The sequence below is a fragment of the Nematostella vectensis genome, chromosome 7 (genome assembly GCF_932526225.1).
Source record: "Nematostella vectensis chromosome 7, jaNemVect1.1, whole genome shotgun sequence".
Taxonomy (NCBI): Eukaryota; Metazoa; Cnidaria; class Anthozoa; order Actiniaria; family Edwardsiidae; genus Nematostella; species Nematostella vectensis.
The window spans coordinates 11,772,677-11,792,279 of NC_064040.1; the positions used below are offsets into that span (position 1 = coordinate 11,772,677).

Consider the following 19,603-nt stretch of genomic DNA (forward strand, 5'->3'; position numbering starts at 1 on the left):
AGCCCAGCCATCAAGCGGCTTATGCGTAAACGAGATAGAGCTTACAAAAAAGCCAAACGCTCTTCGAAGGAAAAAGATCTCCGCTCGTACAGACGTATACGGAACTATACAACCAAATGCATCAGAGACACGCATAATATATACTTGAGAGCGAGGTCCTGGGTGGGCTTGCGCCGGACCCTAGTACACCTAATCTTGGCGGAGCAAAAAGGGCGTGGTCGTACCTTAAGCTGCTGCGCTCCGAGTCCTTGGGTATCCCGACCCTCTTTCAAGGTGACCAGATCTGCGCGTCAGATTCATCCAAAGCGGAGGCATTGCGCGTCCAATACGACAGCGTCTTCACGCAAGAGGACCAACATTCCTGACCTGACATTTACAACTAATGGCATCCATAAGCAGCTAAAGAACATCCAGCCCAACAATGCCTCCGGTCCCGACTCTGTGCCAGCACGTATCCTGATAGAAGCCGCTGGCGAACTTGCCCCGTTGCTAGTTCCACTATTTCAACAGTCTTATGACTCGGGCTCTCTACCTGCCGCCTGGAAGGACGCCAACGTTACAGCAATCTTCAAGAAAGGCCACAGAGCGGACCCCAAGAATTATCGCCCAGTATCTTTAACATCTTTGATCTCTAAAGTCATGGAACACGTAGTCTGCAAGCATGTTACAAACCATCTTTGCGCGAATCAAATAATAACGCATCTCCAACACGGATTTCAGCAAGGTCTTTTATGTGATACTCGACTTACTTCAGTGATCCACGACTGGGCCTCCGTTTTAAACGCCTATGGTCAAGTTGATGTTGTGTTCTTGGATTTTGCCAAGGCGTTTGACACTGTTCCCCATCAGCGTCGCCTCCTTAAAGCTCAATATTACGGGATCAGGGGGAAACTACTCACTTGGCTTCATTGCTTCCTTACGGATAGAAGGCAACGCTTCGTTGTGAATGGGTCTTGTTCAGAATGGTCTCCAGTGACTTCTGGAGTCCCCCAAGGCACTGTCTTAGGCCCGGTCTTATTCTTGCTCTTCATCAACGACATGCCAACTGGTCTGAAGTCGCATGTAAGGCTGTTTGCCGACGACAGTGTATTATACCGCCCAATCAACTCACCTGACGACCACGATATTCTCCAAGAAGAACTACACCTTCTGGAACTCTGGGCGGAGAAATGGCAAATGGCTTTTGCGCCAAAAAAAGTGCTACATCATGTCAATCACTCTGAAGCGTCATCCATCAGTAGGGGTGTACTCCGTATGCGGTTCCGTCCTCGAGAGCGTCACGTGCCAAAAATACCTAGGCGTCTACATCACATCAAGCCTTCGTTGGGACATGCAAGCTGAGGAAGTTAAAAAGAAGGCGAATCGAGTCTTAGGAGTGCTACAGAGGAACCTTTCATCGTGTTCAGTCCGAATCAAGGAGCGAGCCTACACGTCCCTCGTCCGCCCCATCCTAGAGTACGGTTCGGTGGCATGGTCTCCACATACCAAGAGGGATATTAGCACGTTGGAATCTGTCCAGCGTAGAGCCGCACGCTTTACCACAGGGGATTACCAAAGAACAAGTAGCGTTACCCAAATGATTAATGTGTTAGGCTGGCAGTCACTCCGTCATCGAAGAATAGTTAGTGACCTCGCACTTTTTTATAAGATAAACTCCGGCCTCGTCAAAATTGATTTTCCCCTTGATGTTTCACCTAAACCTGCCGTCTACTTCACAAGAACCAGTGCCTGTAATAGCTACCAATTTTCACTCCTCCCAGCTAAAATTAACGCTTTCCAGTTCTCCTTCTACTCACGCACTATCCCCGTCTGGAATGCTTTACCGCAGGCAGTTTTTCCCTGTCTACAATCTGCAGCCAACTTTGTAGCGGCCTTACCTAGCGAGCTAATTCGATGATGGGCTTTCATCGTGTTTTTCGTTTGTTATGTACATGTTGTCGCCCGTTATCGTTCTCACGCGCCAGCCTCCGCTGACCGCCATTTGCCGGATTAGCTCGCTAGAGGCAATTAAGTTATTTAAAGATTTAAAGGTCTGTGACCTCAGAGGGAAAATTCTGAACATGTACAGAACTGATAAAGAAAAAAAAGGATTAAAAGCCAAGACAGACTAATAGGGCTGGATGTTTATAGCATGTTTCCTTCTGCCCGATCACAGATTGCAATATGTAGGCAGGAGAGCGAGATGTCTCCTTTCTTATCCAAAGAAAGGTTCAACTAAGAAGGAAGACGTCGTTATTTTAGGAATAAAGCTCATTTCAATTCTGATGGTATATCAATAGTAGAGCAAATAGAAAGAGAGCCTGAGGTTCATAAGTACATTACACCATTACAATTTACATCCTGTGGAATGACTAAACTCTTTACTTACGTGGAATCTTCAGTTGAAGCTAGGCCGTGTTTCTTTTGAAGCATTATATGACTACATGATTTAAACACAGAATCCTATGTTCCAATTCTTACGCGCGATCTCATCGGTCAAGACAGAGTGGAATCATGGTGGAATTCAATAGTTGAAAAGTGGATTTCAATAAAAGCACAGGTGTACCACGAACTTTTTCCCAACGCGAATCATATCTTACAAGCATAAGCTGAGAAAATCAAAGTTCTCATAAAACTACTTCTGTTATAGATATAGATCGATTTTTTAGGAAGAAACTTTTGCCCTGAGACTTGGTCTCAGTCTGGACTTGCCAGGATTGAAAAACTTTCGTTCAAACTTTCTAAGCCTTTGTCTCTTGCTAGTATAGGACATAATAAACTGCGACGAAAGTCAAAACACCGAGATGACTGCTCTTGCCGCAGAAAAGACAAAAACCATGAATGAAATTACAATCGTTACGTATATTTTAAACGAAATACAAGAATTCAAAGAGTGTATGAAGGCCTACAACACCAGAAAAAAGAAGTGGCTACCCACCAAGCGTAAAAATCCCTCTGTACCACAACCACCGGTTCTCGATAGTGCAGTGAGCTGTCTGTTTCTGGAACTTACTAACTTCAACAACTCCCCAATGAGCATTGCTGTCAATCTCCATGTTGTTTACTTCCCATCCGGAGGAAGTCACGATTTCCTCTTAAATTTGAAGACACGCGTTTTGTAGTGAAAACTCTTTTCTGTTTTGATCTGTCCATTTTCTCATCTCAGGTTAGAACTACGAATCCTCACAGATTTGGTGAGCAGGTGCTTACTTCTTAATACTTCTCAATCCGATAAATATCCAGCTATTAATTGTACCATCGAAAATTAAAATACCTCAATCAAACCGTTGTCTTTTTTTCTTGATAACAAAATGGATTCAATTTTCTGAACGGGATAGATCGAATGTAAAAAAATGCTCGCGTCTCATTGGATGGTGATAACAACTACGAAATAACTTTTTCGCCAACTAAAAATAGCGCATAAAACTCTCTTCAACCACAAAAAAGAATTTGACAATAGGATTTAAAAATAATCCATCATCGATTCGTGAATTCCACGTGTAATTTCACTTAAACACGATATCACACGATGGGATTCGTGCGATATCGTTTTTTTCGCGTGAAATTTCAGGTTTTTTCTTGGGAACGTGCGAAATCCGAAAAAGTGGACCTAATTTTTCCAGGAAAGGGGGGGGGGGGGGAGGGAGGTAGGGAATAAGTTTCTGATAAGTGGACCTTCGGCTGTTGGGGGGGTGCGTTCGCACCCCCTGCACCCCCCTGGGTCACGCCTGAATTTACCGTGGAATTCCCTCATCGATAATAAATTTCTTTATATAATTCTGTGGCTATTGTTATCATTTACACAATATTATGATCCTGCAAGAACGCAAAACACTATGACAAAATAATATTTTGGGCCTCGGTATGTTCTTAGTATGTTCTTGGAATTTGGTGAGATCTAAGGCTAGACGTCCTTTTCAAAAAGGTTCTTAAAAAAACAAAAAGAGTGTATCCAACATGTACTTGTTTTTTATTTAGAAGACTCCCAAAATGCCAAATGACGCCGGAATGTTATTTTTTGTATTTGTAAACAGTATAAATCGGTAAAAGACAGGACAAGGAACTTTATTACTGCCCCCATTTGGACCCAGATGCTTTATTAGGTATCGCGATCATGCTGCACAGTTGCTACAGGGCCGTACCCAGGGGGGGTTCAGGGGGTGCGAACGCACCCCCCCTCCACAACGGCCGAAGGTCCACTTTCCGTTCTCAATAGACGTGCTATTTTTAGACAAAACTGTAAAGCATAAACTAGATCAGCTGATATGTAGCCAAATCCGACAATTAACGTCCCGTGGCAATACTGCAAAGGCATAAAAAAACTTTTTTTTTCGGGGGTGTGAAAAATTCTGGGTACGGGCCTGTGCTAGATGGTGGTGTTAAGATTCCAGGCTTTACCATAAAGCTCTACTTGTTTTGCAATTATTCAGGATACATCTATATGTATGGTCATTTTCCGTGACCTAAAAAGCTGTTTATATATTTGTCCCACAACTAATCAAACAGTTCAATCTCTAACGATCACCAGGTTAATGGTATAGTGGCTATTACAAAGCATAAAACCATGGGGAAATTGCAAACTGTTTTACTAAAAAGCTTTGAATAAAGAGTCAGAAAAAAACGTCATTTGAAGTGAAAAACTTCCTTTTGACAAAAATGATACGTCAGATGAAATGCAAAACTTAATTTTGGCAAAAAAAAAAAAAAGGGACAATCACCTCTGATTAAGTTTGGTATAGATCTGAGAGTTTGTAACAGTTATAGTTCCTTTTTTTTGGAACTTTATGACTGGCTATTACAGGGTAAGTCTTACCTAGACGGCTTGTTTTCACTGTTTATAAACCGCTCTGCTCTCTATGCCGCCGTGTATGTGTGTAGGTGTATTTCCACATTCGTAGTTAATTGCTTCTGCTTGAAAATTAATTATTCAAATAACTTCAATAACAAGTCGCTTAACAGAAGCAAAATGACGAGCACACAATTAAATAAATCGAGACATTCATCTTTCTTGGCATGGCATCGCTCGTCGAAAACATTGTGGGCCAGTGACAAATACAATTAGATAAAGCTTTGTAGAAATGACAAAATACTGTTCATATCCTCTCTCCAGGGGTAACTCATGTTTTTCTAATTACCCTTATCAGCAACACCTGCTTTTATTTTAACACACTCTTTTTTACAAGAACCTTTTTAAGAACGTCCAGCCTGAGATTTCATCAAATTTTAAGAACATGCTAAGAACATATGCCAAGGCTCAGATAGCAGAAATTTTGTTTCTTTTTTAGTCCTGATGCGTTCTAAAACGCAGAACCAAATTGCGCTCATAGTAACAACCTTATAATTGCTATGGATCGTTGGGTACTATATATTTTTTTTCCACTGAAAATTGAACGTTCTTATAAAAAAAGAGTATATTAAAAGACGTGAAAAGGTCTCAAAAAAACGTCTTCCTGAGCATTCCTATACAAAAGCTTCTTAAAAGCAGCCGATACAAGAAACCAATATGTACTTATTTTTGCTTATTACTTTGAAATTGGTTTTTACATCCCAGACTAAATGTGTTATGCCACAATTCAAGGGAATTTTGGATAACTGATTTTATTTTCTTTATTCAGTTATCATTATTTTCCCACTTTATAAGTTTATTTTGGATATTATAATGGCATCAATAGAATCTTTGCAAGAATTGGATCCCTGGCAGGGCATTTTACGGACCCCCCCTCTCCCAGCTCTTTACGGACCCCCCCTCTCCCAGCTCTTTACGAACCCCCCCTCTCTCAGCTCTTTACGGACCCCCCCCCTCTCCCAGCTCTTTACGGACCCCCCCTCCACCTCTCCCAGCTCTTTACGGACCCCCCCTCTTCCAGCTCTTTACGGACCCCCCCTCCCCCTCTCCCAGCTCTTTACGGACCCCCCCTCCCAGCTCTCTACGGACCCCCCTCTTCCAGCTCTTTACGGACCCCCCTCCCCCTCTCCCAGCTCTTTACGGACCCCCCCTCTTTCAGCTCTTTACGGACCCCCCCCCCCCCCCTTCCAGCTCTTTACGGACCCCCCCTCCCCCTCTCCCAGCTCTTTACGGACCCCCCCCCCTCCCCCTCTCCCAGCTCTTTACGGACCCCCCTCCCCCTCTCCCAGCTCTTTACGGACCCCCCCCCTCTTCCAGCTTTTTACGGACCACCCCCCTCTTCCAGCTCTTTACGGACCCCCCCCTTCTTCCAGCTCTTTACGGACCCCCACCCTCCCCCTCTCCCAGCTCTTTACGGACCCCCCCTCCCCCTCTCCCAGCTCTTTACGGACATAAAAAAAAACGATTGTATGGCCTATTAATTATGGCTGGTTTTTTTTGTCCTGGGTTCTGAAATATAAAAAACCAAATCATATAGATATCGTGACAAAACAAGACACACGGATGACATACCACATAAGATGCTCCATAATATACAGGATAGTTTACAATAAAGTCATTGCTGTACCCTTGAGAGGTTGTTTCCAAATGATGATTCTTCTCCACTGACCGTTGGGAGACTGTGCCCACTGGGGATACCCGCTGGCTTGGCGCATATATTGACCTGCCTCTCTTCTATCGGTAAGAGTGGATCGGGTGATGATGCGATTTCAGGAAAAGATAATCCAGAGCCATGCTGTACAACAGCCGTGTTCTGTAGAGATGATGGCGGTCTTTGCCCTCCAACGGCCGAGCCCTGTTGAGATGATATCGACTCTTCTCCTTTAACCGCAGATGGACGAGGTATTATCGATCCTTGTCGACGAATAGCCGAGCTCGGACAAGATGGGAGTGACCCTTGTCCTTTAACCTCTGAACTTTGACGAGATGATATCGGTTCTTGTCCTCCAACGTCTGAACTCGGACTAGATAATATCGACCCTTGTACTTTAAACTCTGAGTTCGGACGAGATAATATCGACCCTTTTATTCCAACGTCAGAGCTTGAACGAGATGACATCGATCCCCGTCGACTAATAGCCGAGCTCAGACGAGATGATATCGACCCTTGTCGACTAATAGTCGAGCACAGACGAGATGATATCGACCCTTGTCGACTAATAGCCGAGCACAGACGAGATGATATCGACCCTTGTCGACTAATAGCCGAGCACAGACGAGATGATATCGACCCTTGTGCTCCAGCGACCGAGCAAAGGCGAGATGGTCTTGATCCCTTCCGACCAAAAGACGAGCTCCGCCGAGAAATAATCGATCCTTGGCGAGACGATCGTCTGTTCCCTACAGCAGACAAATCTATGTTGCTGATAGTATCCGAGCCAAGCCGACTTCTATACGACGACACATCGCGATAGTTATCGTCCGCGACGATTCCGAACATTCCAACAAAGCTGGATGATCGGCGAGAGCACACCGAGCCCGAGGTGGAGTCGAGACGCGCCCGAAGTCTCCCGAGCATCATTTCTCCCGGCGAGTTGAACTCAAGTAGCTCCGCGAGCTTTTGGTCGTCAATTGTCGATATGTTGTCGGAGCGCTCGTCGATCCCGAGTAGTAATCTTTCGAGCCTCGCGCGATGCTCGCGTGAGACTCGTGGAATTAGACTCATGATTGAGGCACCAGCCAGGGTTAGCGCTGCAGCCAGATAGTACACTGCGTCATGTGAGCCGAAGCTTTCAAACATCAGACCTGAGAACAAGGCAACAGTTTAGATTAAAGAGAGATTGGGATGACGCACGGCGTCATGAGAGCCCAGACAAACAACATCAGAGAACCAGACAAGTGCGAGAGTAAGAGATTATCTACTCTCGCAGCACATGCCTGCCACAGGGGGCCCGGTAGTTAAGGAAATCGCCCCCACCCCGTACAGCAGCACCCACTCCTTGCCACCTATCTCCAAATAGAACCCAGACCCAACTCATCACATACCTGCCACAGGGGGCCCGGCACTCAAGGGGATCGCCGCCACCCCGTACATACTGCCAACTGCTGCAGACATGAGCTCCTTGCCAACTATATCTCTAGTGATGAGTCCAAGCAGGACTGCAGCCCCGCCGTCCAAGAGCCCGTGGGCCAGGGCGTATGCAAGGAAGACTGGGTACGAGCGCGATAACGGAAACACGATCGCTCCAATGGAGATAGCGAGCAGAGAGGCCTGGAGCAGATAGAGGCGGTTCACCGACCGCAAGTCCGCGATCCGCCCATACACGATCTTCCCGACTGTCCCACTCATGGACATGAGTCCTACCAAGAGTGCGCCCTGGGACGGTGGGATACCTTTGAGCTGCGCGACTTGGACCTGGGGCAAAGAAATTCATAATTAATATTGAGCTGGAGAGGCAACATTGAAATGCTTCATTAGCGTAGCACGCCTTCCAGCCCCCCGCCCCCCTCTCTCCTCGCTGAAAAACTCAGTATTTTCATCTGAAGTATTTACAAATGCTGGACTTTTCGCTTATGATATCTTTGACCTTGCACGAAATCAAATCAGCCAATCCAAGCTATGATTTTAGCCTAACTAAAGTGATTATGTTTATTGACGGCGCTTGCAGTGATTTGGACTTAATCGTTACCAAAATACTTGTACATAAACCTCATAATTTGAGATCAAGAAATACTTAAACAAGTCTAACAATGTTATTTCTTTCTCCATATAATGGTCATAGGTTATGACAAAAAGGGAATTATTTTTCTTCATTTTTTGTTGATGTTACGTTTCCCAGAAAATTCAGTGTACGATTTCGATTCTCTGAATTATGCTTGCCATCTTATTCCCGATCCCCTTTTCGCCTCTCTGAACAATCTCCAAACTCCCCCTCCCTTCAACTCTCCCACCCCGCCCGTCCTGCGCTCTACCATTACACGTGTCCCCGTCAAGGCAAGCATTTAGTTACTCACTTACCAAATATGTGAATGGGATATACACAGCAAAAAACACCAGGAACAATCCAAAGATCCACAGCACAAACGCTTTGTTTTGCCACTGAATGCCAAGTCTAACGGCATCCGTGCATTTGTCACGTAGAGACACGTGCGCTATGTCGTGACCAAAATGCTCATCCAATCGCTCTTCATCTTTGATCACAGGAAAATACACAAGACAAGCAATAACTCCTATGACAGATGAGCCAGCTAAGGCCTTGAATCCGGCATGGACGCCATATTTTGAGCACATCTTACCTAAAAGAAAACTAAATGCCAATGTCCCGCTCTCGGAGCCTGCTAAGACGATACCGTTAGCGAGTGAAAGTCTCTTGATAAAGTACTCAATCAGTACGAGCAGAGACGAGAAATACATCAAGCTGAGGGCGAATCCTCCTATTATCCCGAACGTGACGTACATTAGCGGGATGTTCGTCGTGCATGACGTAATGAGCGATGACGTCATGAATAGGACACTCCCTGCGCATGCTATTACGCGGCAGCCAAACCGCTGACACAGGGCAGAGGAAACAGGTCCGCAGAAATAGGTCATGCCTATGGCAAGGGAGCCTACACCGGCTGAAATAAAGACGAGAGAATTGACCATTACGTACCAAGGAGACGCATCCACCATTTTGTCATCCTAGCAAAGTACCAAGTATGAAAAAGCATCCATTTCCATCGGCTGGTTTGAAAAAGCCAATGCGGTATTTTCGATTGAATTTGGTGAATAAAGAGTCAAACTTTGTTTTTAGATGGTTATTTCGAGATTTTATTACATTATGTGCCTTGCAATATTAAGTAAAAACAACAAAAAAGGTTTGGCTGACAAGGGCTCTTTGAGTGAACAGTTCTTTTTAATGGAGAATATCTATTCTGTGGATGGCGTTTAGACTTATCTCTTACATCCCTTCAAAGACGCTACAACGAAAAGCATTTTCTTCTTTCAGCAAAAAAAAAAGAAAAATAATAATACAATCTTAATAATTTTCTTACGACCTACCAATTTTGCCGCCCACCGATATTATTTTAGGCTGCCCTAGTAGCAAAGGTTATTCAAATGAATTCTAAACATCAGTTAGCCAACACATTACCAGTAACGAGGCCCTAGGTACAGACGTTTCTCCTATATTTTTATAATCTTTCCTTACCTGTTTCTAATTCACTTTGCTTAAACTCTTCGAGAAGGGCTAGAAACATCGTGCCAAACGAATTAGAGATCCCTCCGACGAGAAAATGTATAAAAAATGAAGCAACACACACAACCCAAGACCATCTGGAGTCCGGACGCTTGCCAGTCTGCAACACCCGTCTAATGGCCCTCATTCTGTTTTATAATGTATGTATCTCTTTTTTTTTTTTTTTGTGCTGATGATGCAGACTGATGCTTTTCCCTTTCGGTTTGAGAGTAAAACAAGAGAGATATGGCTTAGCATATGGCACATATGGCCAAGCGTTTCTTTGAGATAATTTATCAGCTTTGCTTTTATTGGACAGGAATACAATTTCACCTTGTTTATAGATGGGACCGTGTTCGGACACGGAAACTGCAGGAGATAAACTGAAATGAACTTTTAAAAATTTACGGGGAAATGTGCGGTCAAAATGTGTGCGTTTGTCAAAAAGTGTGCGCTGATATCGAAATTCTGTTTACTAAAATAATTCCGATTTTACCTTTTTTAGAGAAAAGAGAACTGTAATCAATAATTTCCATGACCAATGATGTGCTCTTTTTTGTTTTGTGGGCATTTTGTACTGAAATGAACTTTTGAAAATTTATAGGGAAATGTGCAGTAAAAATGTGTGCGTTTGTAAAAAAGTGTGCGCTGGTATCGAGATATTCCGATTTTACCATTTTTTCAGAGAAAAAAGGACTATGATCAATAATTTCCATAAATTCTGATGCGCCGTTTTTTCTTTTGTATACATTTTGTACTAAAATGAACTTGTCAATATTTATGGGGAAATGTGCGGTAAAAATGTGTGCGTTTGTCAAAAAGTGTGCGCTGATATCGAAATTCTGTTTACTGAAATAATTCCGATTTTACCAGTTTTCCAGAGAAAAGAGAACTATGATCAATAATTTCCATGACTAGCGGTGTGCTCTTTTTTGCTTTTTTGTTTTATGAACGTTTCGTACTGAAATAAACTTTTGAAAATTTATAGGGAAATGTGCGGTAAAAATGTGTGCGTTTGTCAAAAAGTGTGCGCTTGTATCGAGAATTCTGATTTTACCATTTTTTCAGAGAAAAAAGCCTATGATCAATAATTTCCATGACTTCTGATGCGCCCTTTTTTGTTTTGTATACATTTTGTACTCAAATGAACTTGTCCATATTCATAAGGAAATATGCGGTCAAATTGTGTGCGTTTGTCGAAAAGTGTGTTGGTATCGAAATTCTGTTTACTTAGATAATTAAAATCAATAATTTCCTAGACTTTTGATGCGCCTTATTTTGTTTTGTGGACATTTTGTACTGAAATGAACTTTTAAAAATTTACGGGGAAATGTGCGGTCAAAATGTGTGCGTTTGTCAAAAAGTGTGCGCTGATATCGAAATTCTGTTTACTAAAATAATTCCGATTTTACCTTTTTAGAGAAAAGAGAACTGTGATCAATAATTTCCATGACTAACGGTGTGCTCTTTTTTGTTTTGTGGGCATTTCGTACTGAAATGAACTTTTGAAAATTTATAGGGAAATGTGCAGTAAAAATGTGTGCGTTTGTCAAAAAGTGTGCGCTGGTATCGAGATATTCCGATTTTACCATTTTTTTCAAAGAAAAAAGGACTATTATCAATAATTTCCATAACTTCTGATGCGCCGTTTTTTGTTTTGTATACATTTTGTACTAAAATGAACTTGTCAATATTTATAAGGAAATATGCGGTCAAATTGTGTGCGTTTGTCGAAAATTGTGCGTTTACTAAAAAAGTGTGTGGTTACTTAGATAATTATAATCAATAATTTCCTAGACTTTTGATGCGCCTTATTTTGTTTTGTGGACATTTTGTACTTAAATGAACTTTTTAATATTTATTGGGAACTGTGCAGTAAAAATGTGTGCGTTTGTCAAAAAGTGTATGCGATTCCCGAAATTCTGTCTACTTAGATTATTCAGATTTTACCATTATTTAGGGGAAAAGAGAACTATGATCGATAATTTCCATAACTACCGCTGCGTTCTTTTTTGTTTTGTGGATGTTTTGGACAAAAATGAACTTTTGAAAATTTAAAGGTAACAGGGCGTTCAAAATGGGTGCGTTGTTTGTCTAGAGTGTGCGCTGGTATCGGAATTCAGTTCACACTTGGCTAGAATGTTTAAATCGCGAGTTTGAGGCCCGATGTGTTTCCATCAGAATAGAAGTATAGACAAGGCTTGTGTAACTCAACCTAACTACGAACGCGAAACCACTACGAACACGAGACCAGATAAAATCGCCGGAATCAACAAATCGCCAATCCAGCGCAAAAACACTTTAGAAACATACCAGTCTTTAGATTTCAATTGAATCGAGTCTTATCTCACCAATTTAAGAAGTTCACGCTCATTTTGAAACTTTCCCTGTCGACTCGACTCGCAAGCGCTGAACAAGACAAGAAGCATCGCAGAAGAGTTCAGCGAAAACCAAGAAGCAGTTTATTTTTTCAAAGTTTTTATTGTGGTTTTATTAGGTTAATGAAATGCAAGTGATGCTACAAATGACACGTTTTCTAAAATGATTTTTCAAACATTACAACAGGTTGAAATTCTAATACAGGTTGAAATCATAAATGTAAGCCGTTGAACGTAAATTTGTCCAAACTCATTTCACTGTACAAAACGTGCAGCCTCCAGATCAGTGTGCAACTCAGAAACATGTAAAATTATATTTACAATAGCCACTCATCTAAAAGATTACTAGAAACTGAATTATCGGAACTGTAGCAATAAGTATTTACAGTGGAACCCCGTTAACTCGGATTTTTAAAGGAACCAATTTTTGGCTAGCGGGAAGTTCGAATTGTCCATGTGGAGATGACTCTAAATTTGGTCTCTTGGGAACTTCGAACTATTTTCAAGAATAAGCACGGAGTTCGAATTATCCGAATAGAAATTAAGGAACTAAGGAGCTAAATTAGGGGGAAAAAAGTTAGGAAGAGGGAGTTGGATTTATAAAAGTTCTCGTTATCGAGGTTCTACTGGACTGTATTTGATATCAAAACTGAGTGAATGAATGAATACCCTGTTATAAATACGTGCAAGTAGGAGGTTATCAAGCAACTCTCTGGGTAGCCGTGCAAGTGTGGAGCTAATGCCCATGTCTTTTAAAAGCCAGGGGGTCCTGATTATGGCTCTTCTGACCAGGAGACCCATTAGCTCAAGCCAGGGGGGTCTTGGTTGGCAAGGGACCAGCACAGTAATCTGCGTCTGAAATAAAAACAATGATGAGAACAAACCGGCGCACACCATACTATACATTACAAACAGCGTTATGAGAGAAAGCGATTATTCACACGGAATGCAATATCTTTTTTTTAAATATTTAATCTAAAAATATGATTGTAAGGGAGAATTTTTAAAAAAATATCTTGAGGGAGAAAAAGGACTAAGGACACCATAAAATCCCCCCATCTTTAGTAAAAGTAATTTAATAAACACCCCCTTACGTAAAAAGATGTAGAAAGACAATCCATTGATAACGCAACCGTTTTTCAAGTGTTATTTCTTTCATTTTTTGGTGTAAATTTACGCAACTGTTTTGCCGGGTGTATATTGAATTTTGTCCAATCAATGCAAAGGCTTAAAAGCAAGCAGTGGGATTTCTTGCTCGCTAATTGGTTCATTTCATACCAGTAAGGTGCTTGAGGTCGCTGTCAGACGAGGTCCTCTTCTCTACATACCGCAAGGATCTATACACCAGGATAGAAAGCATACGTATAAGTTGGGGGCAAAAAACAACCACCCCTAGGGCTTGTATTGGAAGCACTCATTTCCGTCGGTTGACGTCTGAAAGCTATTGCCATAAAAAAAAATTATTGCCTTAGGTAAGGTATGAATTGTTTCACATGATGATTTCTTTCCACATAATTAATTTATCATAATATTGAAGGCCAATCATGCCGCCATTTTATGCTTCCGCTCAATGGCGAGTCACACAAAGCATCCATTTCCATTAGATAATTAAAGCAAGTAACCAAGACATTTTCAACAAAATATCATGAATAATGTATTAGACTTCATTCATAGATTTTTTTAGTTTCCTTGCGAATAAACCTTAGTATTTCGATTATAAACAATAACAGAAGGATGGTGATCTTTATGAGAATGATTGAAAATTGAGGGAACGTTTCTGACATCTTATCCAAGAGACCTACCTCTTCCTGACGACAAGGGAGATGATGAGGGTTAACATCATTATGGCGGCAATCACACCACACACGAGGTAAATAACACGGTGGCCATGAGTGTAACGCCCTAGAACAGTCACATTACAACATTCAGTACATAAGAAAGCAAACATATGTACATCAGTACATAAGGAAGCGTACATAAAGACATCAGTGCCTAAGAAAACGTAGCCATGATTTTCTATGGCGGGGAGGGTAGGGGGGTCTGGGGAGGATGCAAGCATGGACTTGGGTGCTCGCAGGGCTAGGGGTAAGCAGATAAACCATGCGTCTGGACGATCATCATTCTAGCATTTTTAGAGGCAGGGGCGCAAGAGTACACGGCACATACACTAATTGCACATATCCATAAAGCGTATATCCATAAAGCGCACTTTCCCACTTGGAAAGTGTATACTTCAAGTAACCCCCCCACCCCTTGGGTAGTATACTTCAAGTAAGCCCTTGTGTAGTACGATACTCACAGCATCCGTAGTCCCACCAGGACTTGCTGCAGCCATGGAAGCAAGACACCTCTCGCTTGAGCAGTATTCCCTCGCAGGAGTTGTTCACTTCATAGCACGACCTTTCTTGCAGCACGATGCACTCTTCCTTCATCATCTTTTCTTCTCCCGCCTTGCCGTGCTTGTAGTGGTAATCCTCGCACATTTCCTCGTGGTCGTCCTCGTTCGTCTGCCATTGTCCAATTTTCACGCCTGAAAAGCGCCGCACAAAAATCAGCTACAGTGTTTTATCTAGTGCGTCCCCATTTTCCCTCCCTTGTTGTGTATTTTTTTATTTTTTTGTTGTGCCATCCCCACGGGGGATGTCACAGTTCTACTTGAGCTTCTATCTTTAGGCAATGAAAAATTCAGAGCGAAAATGTTCCTTTTTTAACAGTTCGAACTGTCAAAAGTAAAACCCCTGAATTAATCAAGTAGAAATGCCGGTTTTTCAAGACATGGAGATGCGTTCATAGACTTGCCTGGGTAAGCGTCTTGTACGTAAACATGCTCCTCCACGACCTTGAGCTCCTTCAACTCGCCCTTCTTGATAGCAGCCCGAATAGCAGGTTCAGGGTTCTCGGTGGAGGCCATGTCGTAGGTCAACTCGTAGGACACGATCACGCTGCCTTTGAACAACTTCCAGTTGCCAATCTTTTTGGGTTTCAGGATTTTACGAATCTAGAAATAAAAACGGCTGTAGTTCAAGATGATCCTGGTATGCCTTGTATCTCTAAGTAATTTATTTCTTACCTACTCATTACGAGTTGCGCGTAAGACCGTTGACAATAACTTACCACACTCTCGCAAATGACTATAAAGAGCGTTTTCACGGTAATCTATTCTGTAGTTTATTTGGTAAAAATCCTGTAAAATGTCACTTTCTTAAAATCATCAATTGTATTGCATTGAATAAAACGTTGACTGGACGGGGGAATAGATACCGAGCCTTTAATTAGTTTTATTTCTGTAGAAGGGGACGGGGCACTGGGGACAGAAAATAGGGTCCCAAATTCCAATATTCATAACTTTACTATGGCAGTGGGTTGACATGGTTACCATTGTCTCAACTTGTCCAATCAGCTTCTGAGCCTGGATGGACTTTACATCCTTCATCTCATCCACGAAGGTCATGTTGAAGGTCATTTTGACGGCAAACTTCTTCTCTGTAGAGATCGACACAAATGTTATCCAAAAAATATCTTGTTGCGATGTCTTATATGAGCATACAAGAGCTTATGAGAGCTGAAATCACATACACGCTACAATCATCTTCAGGAGATACGGTGTATCCTATTAAATAATCATGTACACCCTACTTTGCATATGAATAAGTCATGCAGACTCACCGTCATCTTAGATGGGTACTTTGATTACCCAACTTAACAATCATGTATACCCTACCTGTCATCTTAGATGAGTATTTTGATTACCCAACTTAACAATCATGTATACCCTACCTGTCATCTTAGATGGGTACTTTGATTACCCAACTTCACAATCATGTATACCCTACCTGTCATCTTAGATGGGTACTTTGATTACCCAACTTAACAATCATGTATACCCTACCTGTCATCTTAGATGGGTACTTTGATTACCCAACTTAACAATCATGTATACCCTACCTGTCATCTTAGATGGGTACTTTGATTACCCAACTTCACAATCATGTATACCCTACCTGTCATCTTAGATGAGTATTTTGATTACCCAACTTCACAATCATGTATACCCTACCTGTCATCTTAGATGAGTATTTTGATTACCCAACTTCACAATCATGTATACCCTACCTGTCATTTTAGATGAGTATTTTGATTACCCAACTTCACAATCATGTATACCCTACCTGTCATCTTAGGCAGGCACTTGCAGTACATAGGGGTATGCATGCGGCGCTTCTGATTACGGCGACCGTGGTGATGGTCCTTGTTGTGTTTGTGGTGTGTCTTGGGCTGATGGGGGTGGTGAGATGGGCGGGCGTGGTGGGGTGTGCCAGTTGGGTCAGCGCACATGCAGGGCTCCTTGTCCGAAAATCGGACACCCCACTTCACCGGTGCCGGGGTGGACTTTTCATCTGATTTCTCCTCCGTGCAGGATGCTGCCATACACAAGTAGCAAATGTTATAAACTTTTCTCTGTAATAGGTCTTTTGTGGTAAAGAAGGCCAAGCCGTCCCCGGGGGGGGGGGGGGGGGGGGGGGGGATGGCCGAAATCTGACAAAATGTACCTCAGCGTATGCTCAGAAAGTTTAAACTGTCCCACAATTTAGAGATTATCTAACGGACGTAACAAATATTGACCATAGGATTGCTCTTACTAAATGCAGGCTAACCAATCATAAGCTAGCAATTGAAACTGGAAGGTATGAAAAGCCATATAAAAAACCTAACGAAAGAAAATGCTTAGTATTCCAGACAGGTAAAGTGGAGGATAAATAGCATTTTCTGTTAGAATGTCCGGCCTATAAAAATGATCGGGATAATTTACTGGAATTCCTTAAAACGCATGCAGGTATCAATGTTAGACACCATGCCAACAAAGAAAATAATTTCGTCAGAATTATGGGATTGAGCCGGAATGAAAACGTGAATCGGCGCTTAGCGAAACATATTTTTGAATGTATGAAGGCAAGAAATGTGAAGCTTGATGACAAGAAAGCAAAATGAAAAAGGCAAAGTAAGAAAAACATTATTACAAGAAAAAAAAATGCAAAAGGCAAAGTAAGAAAAACATTATTTGTGGATTTACGCCGATGTAAATTTTTTATAAGGTGCCATGAATAAAATATCTATCTATCTATCTAGCTCATTTTCATGTGGGGGGGGGGGGGGGGGGTGAGTTCTCTGAACGGCCCCGTAAAAAACTGTTTATATGCCTTTGCAGTATTGCCACGGGATGTTAATTGTCGGATTTGGCTACATACCAGACTGATCTAGCTTATGCTTTTTAGTTTTGTCTACAAATGAGAACCGAAAGTGGACCTTAGAACGTTGTGGGGGGGGGGGGGAGGTGCGTTCGCCCCCCTGGGTACGGGCCTGAAATTAAAATTAGCTGACCCGGCGTAAATTTCGAACCCGTTGAGTCCCAAAGAAACCCGACGAAAATGTAGCTCTAGCCGGGTCTGTGACAAAGCGGTGTGCCGTCAAGAACTCGTGCTGTTGAAGAGCAAAATTATAGTAGTCGTACAATATGAGATAGCTTGGTTAGCATAAAACCTTGCCTACGATAAGGCTGAAACCACATAATGGACGAATAAATTGAGTTGGGCGAAATTCAGGTCAAAGACGACGCTGAGACTAATATCGGGGCTATTGCTAGGGGGAGGCGGCGGGACTTGTACAGTAAGCAGTTATACGGTTTTCTTTAACCCGCATTCAATTAGCTTTGGTTGACGTTAGAAAATGAGTAATTCAGAAACAAATTGTATTTTGCCGATCTTTAGAAAAGGCTGTAAAGCTTATTCGCGGAGCTTCAAAATTTAGCGAAGTCTAGGATCTAAAAGTTCTATTTATATTTCTTATTTTATTGAAACAGTTGAAAATGTCAATTTTTTTTATAAAATTTGCAATTGTTGTAACCAATTTAAGTAAATAAGACTTTTCGACAATCCTGCATAATACCATGGGCAATAAGGAGCCCCTCGTGCGTCAATAATTTATTACTTTTTAGGAAATTTCCATAAACCATTAGGACTGCGCTTAAACGAAAAGACACAACCGGTCTGTTCAAGTTTTGTTGTTTGTTTAGGCAAGAATCTTTGTTTCCAAGTAGATGCTACATGACTCTGGTAAGCCATTTCTAACAGCATAGAAGAACAAGACTTTAAAATAGAAAGTATGCTTAATTAATTCTGTTGCTAACCATAACACAATTCAAAACAATTTTCACTAGAAATAAATAAACAGACGTTAAGAGGACTTTGCTATTTGTCATACCCGGAAAACGAAAAAGACTGTTTACTCTGCAAACTGTGCTTGTGTTTAAAAGGAAAGATCACTTTTCATCTGCTTTTTTTGGAGGTCATCCGTCCTCGCGCAAGCGGCAGCTGAAAATCAGCTCGGTAATATATTTTCTAATATTCTCATAAGCAGAGTACGCTCTGGCCTTTATAAAGCCGTATAAAATATAGTGTCGAACTTTCTGTGGATTTGCAAACCATTTGTGGTAAAAACATGTCATGCATTACTTTTCAACGATACATTTTCAGAACTACGATCACTAACGCAGGCAGACGAAATTACATAACAAGAAAGATGAATATATTCAGCACTTACCTAGGAATACACATCCAAACACGGTGATGACAAACAATACACTGTATGCTTTCATGACGAGAACCTTCCCTGGATTGTATTAGATACTCTAAGACTCGCAAAGCTCAAGTTGTTTTGTCAAGCTGTAGAGTCCTAGTGTTTGTTCCTGTAAAGATGACGGAACGGTTTTACATTCTATTTTGAGTCATCGATTAAAACAAATGCATAATAACCCTATGACGTCATTGTAAGATGGCGTCCAATGAAAAAAAGTGTTTGGTGTTGCCGTTAGCAACAGTATATAATAGGGATTGGAGCTCATGATTGTTTGTTAAAATTTTGTTGTCAAGTGCATATGACGACTAATGTAATTTGCATGTTTATTGATTTGATTTATCCGGGTGCCTCTGCTAATAAAAGCACCGAAAAAAAACCCTGGGGAATCCCTAATCCAATGCAAAAAGCATAAAATCACACAGCAAATTGCATAAAAAGGTTATCAGCCTTGTCGGTGCAAACGGCGAATACATCAACGACAAAAATTAGTGGAAGAAACTGGTATTATAGTTGACCCTTTTTAAAGGACCCTGACCATTTATATAAAGGTG

The 19,603-nt window shown here is 41.8% G+C and overlaps 1 protein-coding gene across 2 annotated transcripts; it reads right to left on the bottom strand.

Moving 5' to 3' along the window:
• Positions 1-12,502: 12,502 nt before the first annotated feature.
• On the bottom strand, positions 12,503-19,192 carry LOC5504804. 2 transcript variants are annotated; one of them, XM_001625639.3, is made up of 8 exons: positions 19,017-19,192; positions 16,589-16,840; positions 15,796-15,902; positions 15,219-15,417; positions 14,719-14,949; positions 14,222-14,321; positions 13,698-13,756; positions 12,503-13,274 (listed from the first exon to the last, which is right to left on the bottom strand). In XM_001625639.3, exons 1-8 carry the CDS (start codon positions 19,069-19,071, stop codon positions 13,225-13,227), a joined length of 1,053 nt encoding a protein of 350 aa, XP_001625689.2. In that variant the 5' UTR covers positions 19,072-19,192; the 3' UTR covers positions 12,503-13,224. The 2 variants fall into 2 exon arrangements, with proteins under 2 accessions (XP_001625689.2, XP_048585892.1); XM_048729935.1 differs by lacking the exons at positions 16,589-16,840; positions 19,017-19,192 and adding an exon at positions 16,253-16,274.
• Between the last annotated feature and the right edge of the window lie 411 nt (positions 19,193-19,603).

Bases quoted from the DNA above. Each gene is read 5' to 3' on its own strand.
- LOC5504804 (XM_001625639.3), bottom strand. From the start codon at position 19,071: ATGAAAGCATACAGTGTATTGTTTGTCATCACCGTGTTTGGATGTGTA. The intron at 15,903-16,588 runs GTAGGGTATACA...CGATCTCTACAG, and splicing joins GTGCCTGCCTAAGATGACAG to AGAAGAAGTTTGCCGTCAAA. The intron at 13,757-14,221 runs GTAGGTCTCTTG...CCTGGTGTATAG, and splicing joins TCCCTTGTCGTCAGGAAGAG to ATCCTTGCGGTATGTAGAGA.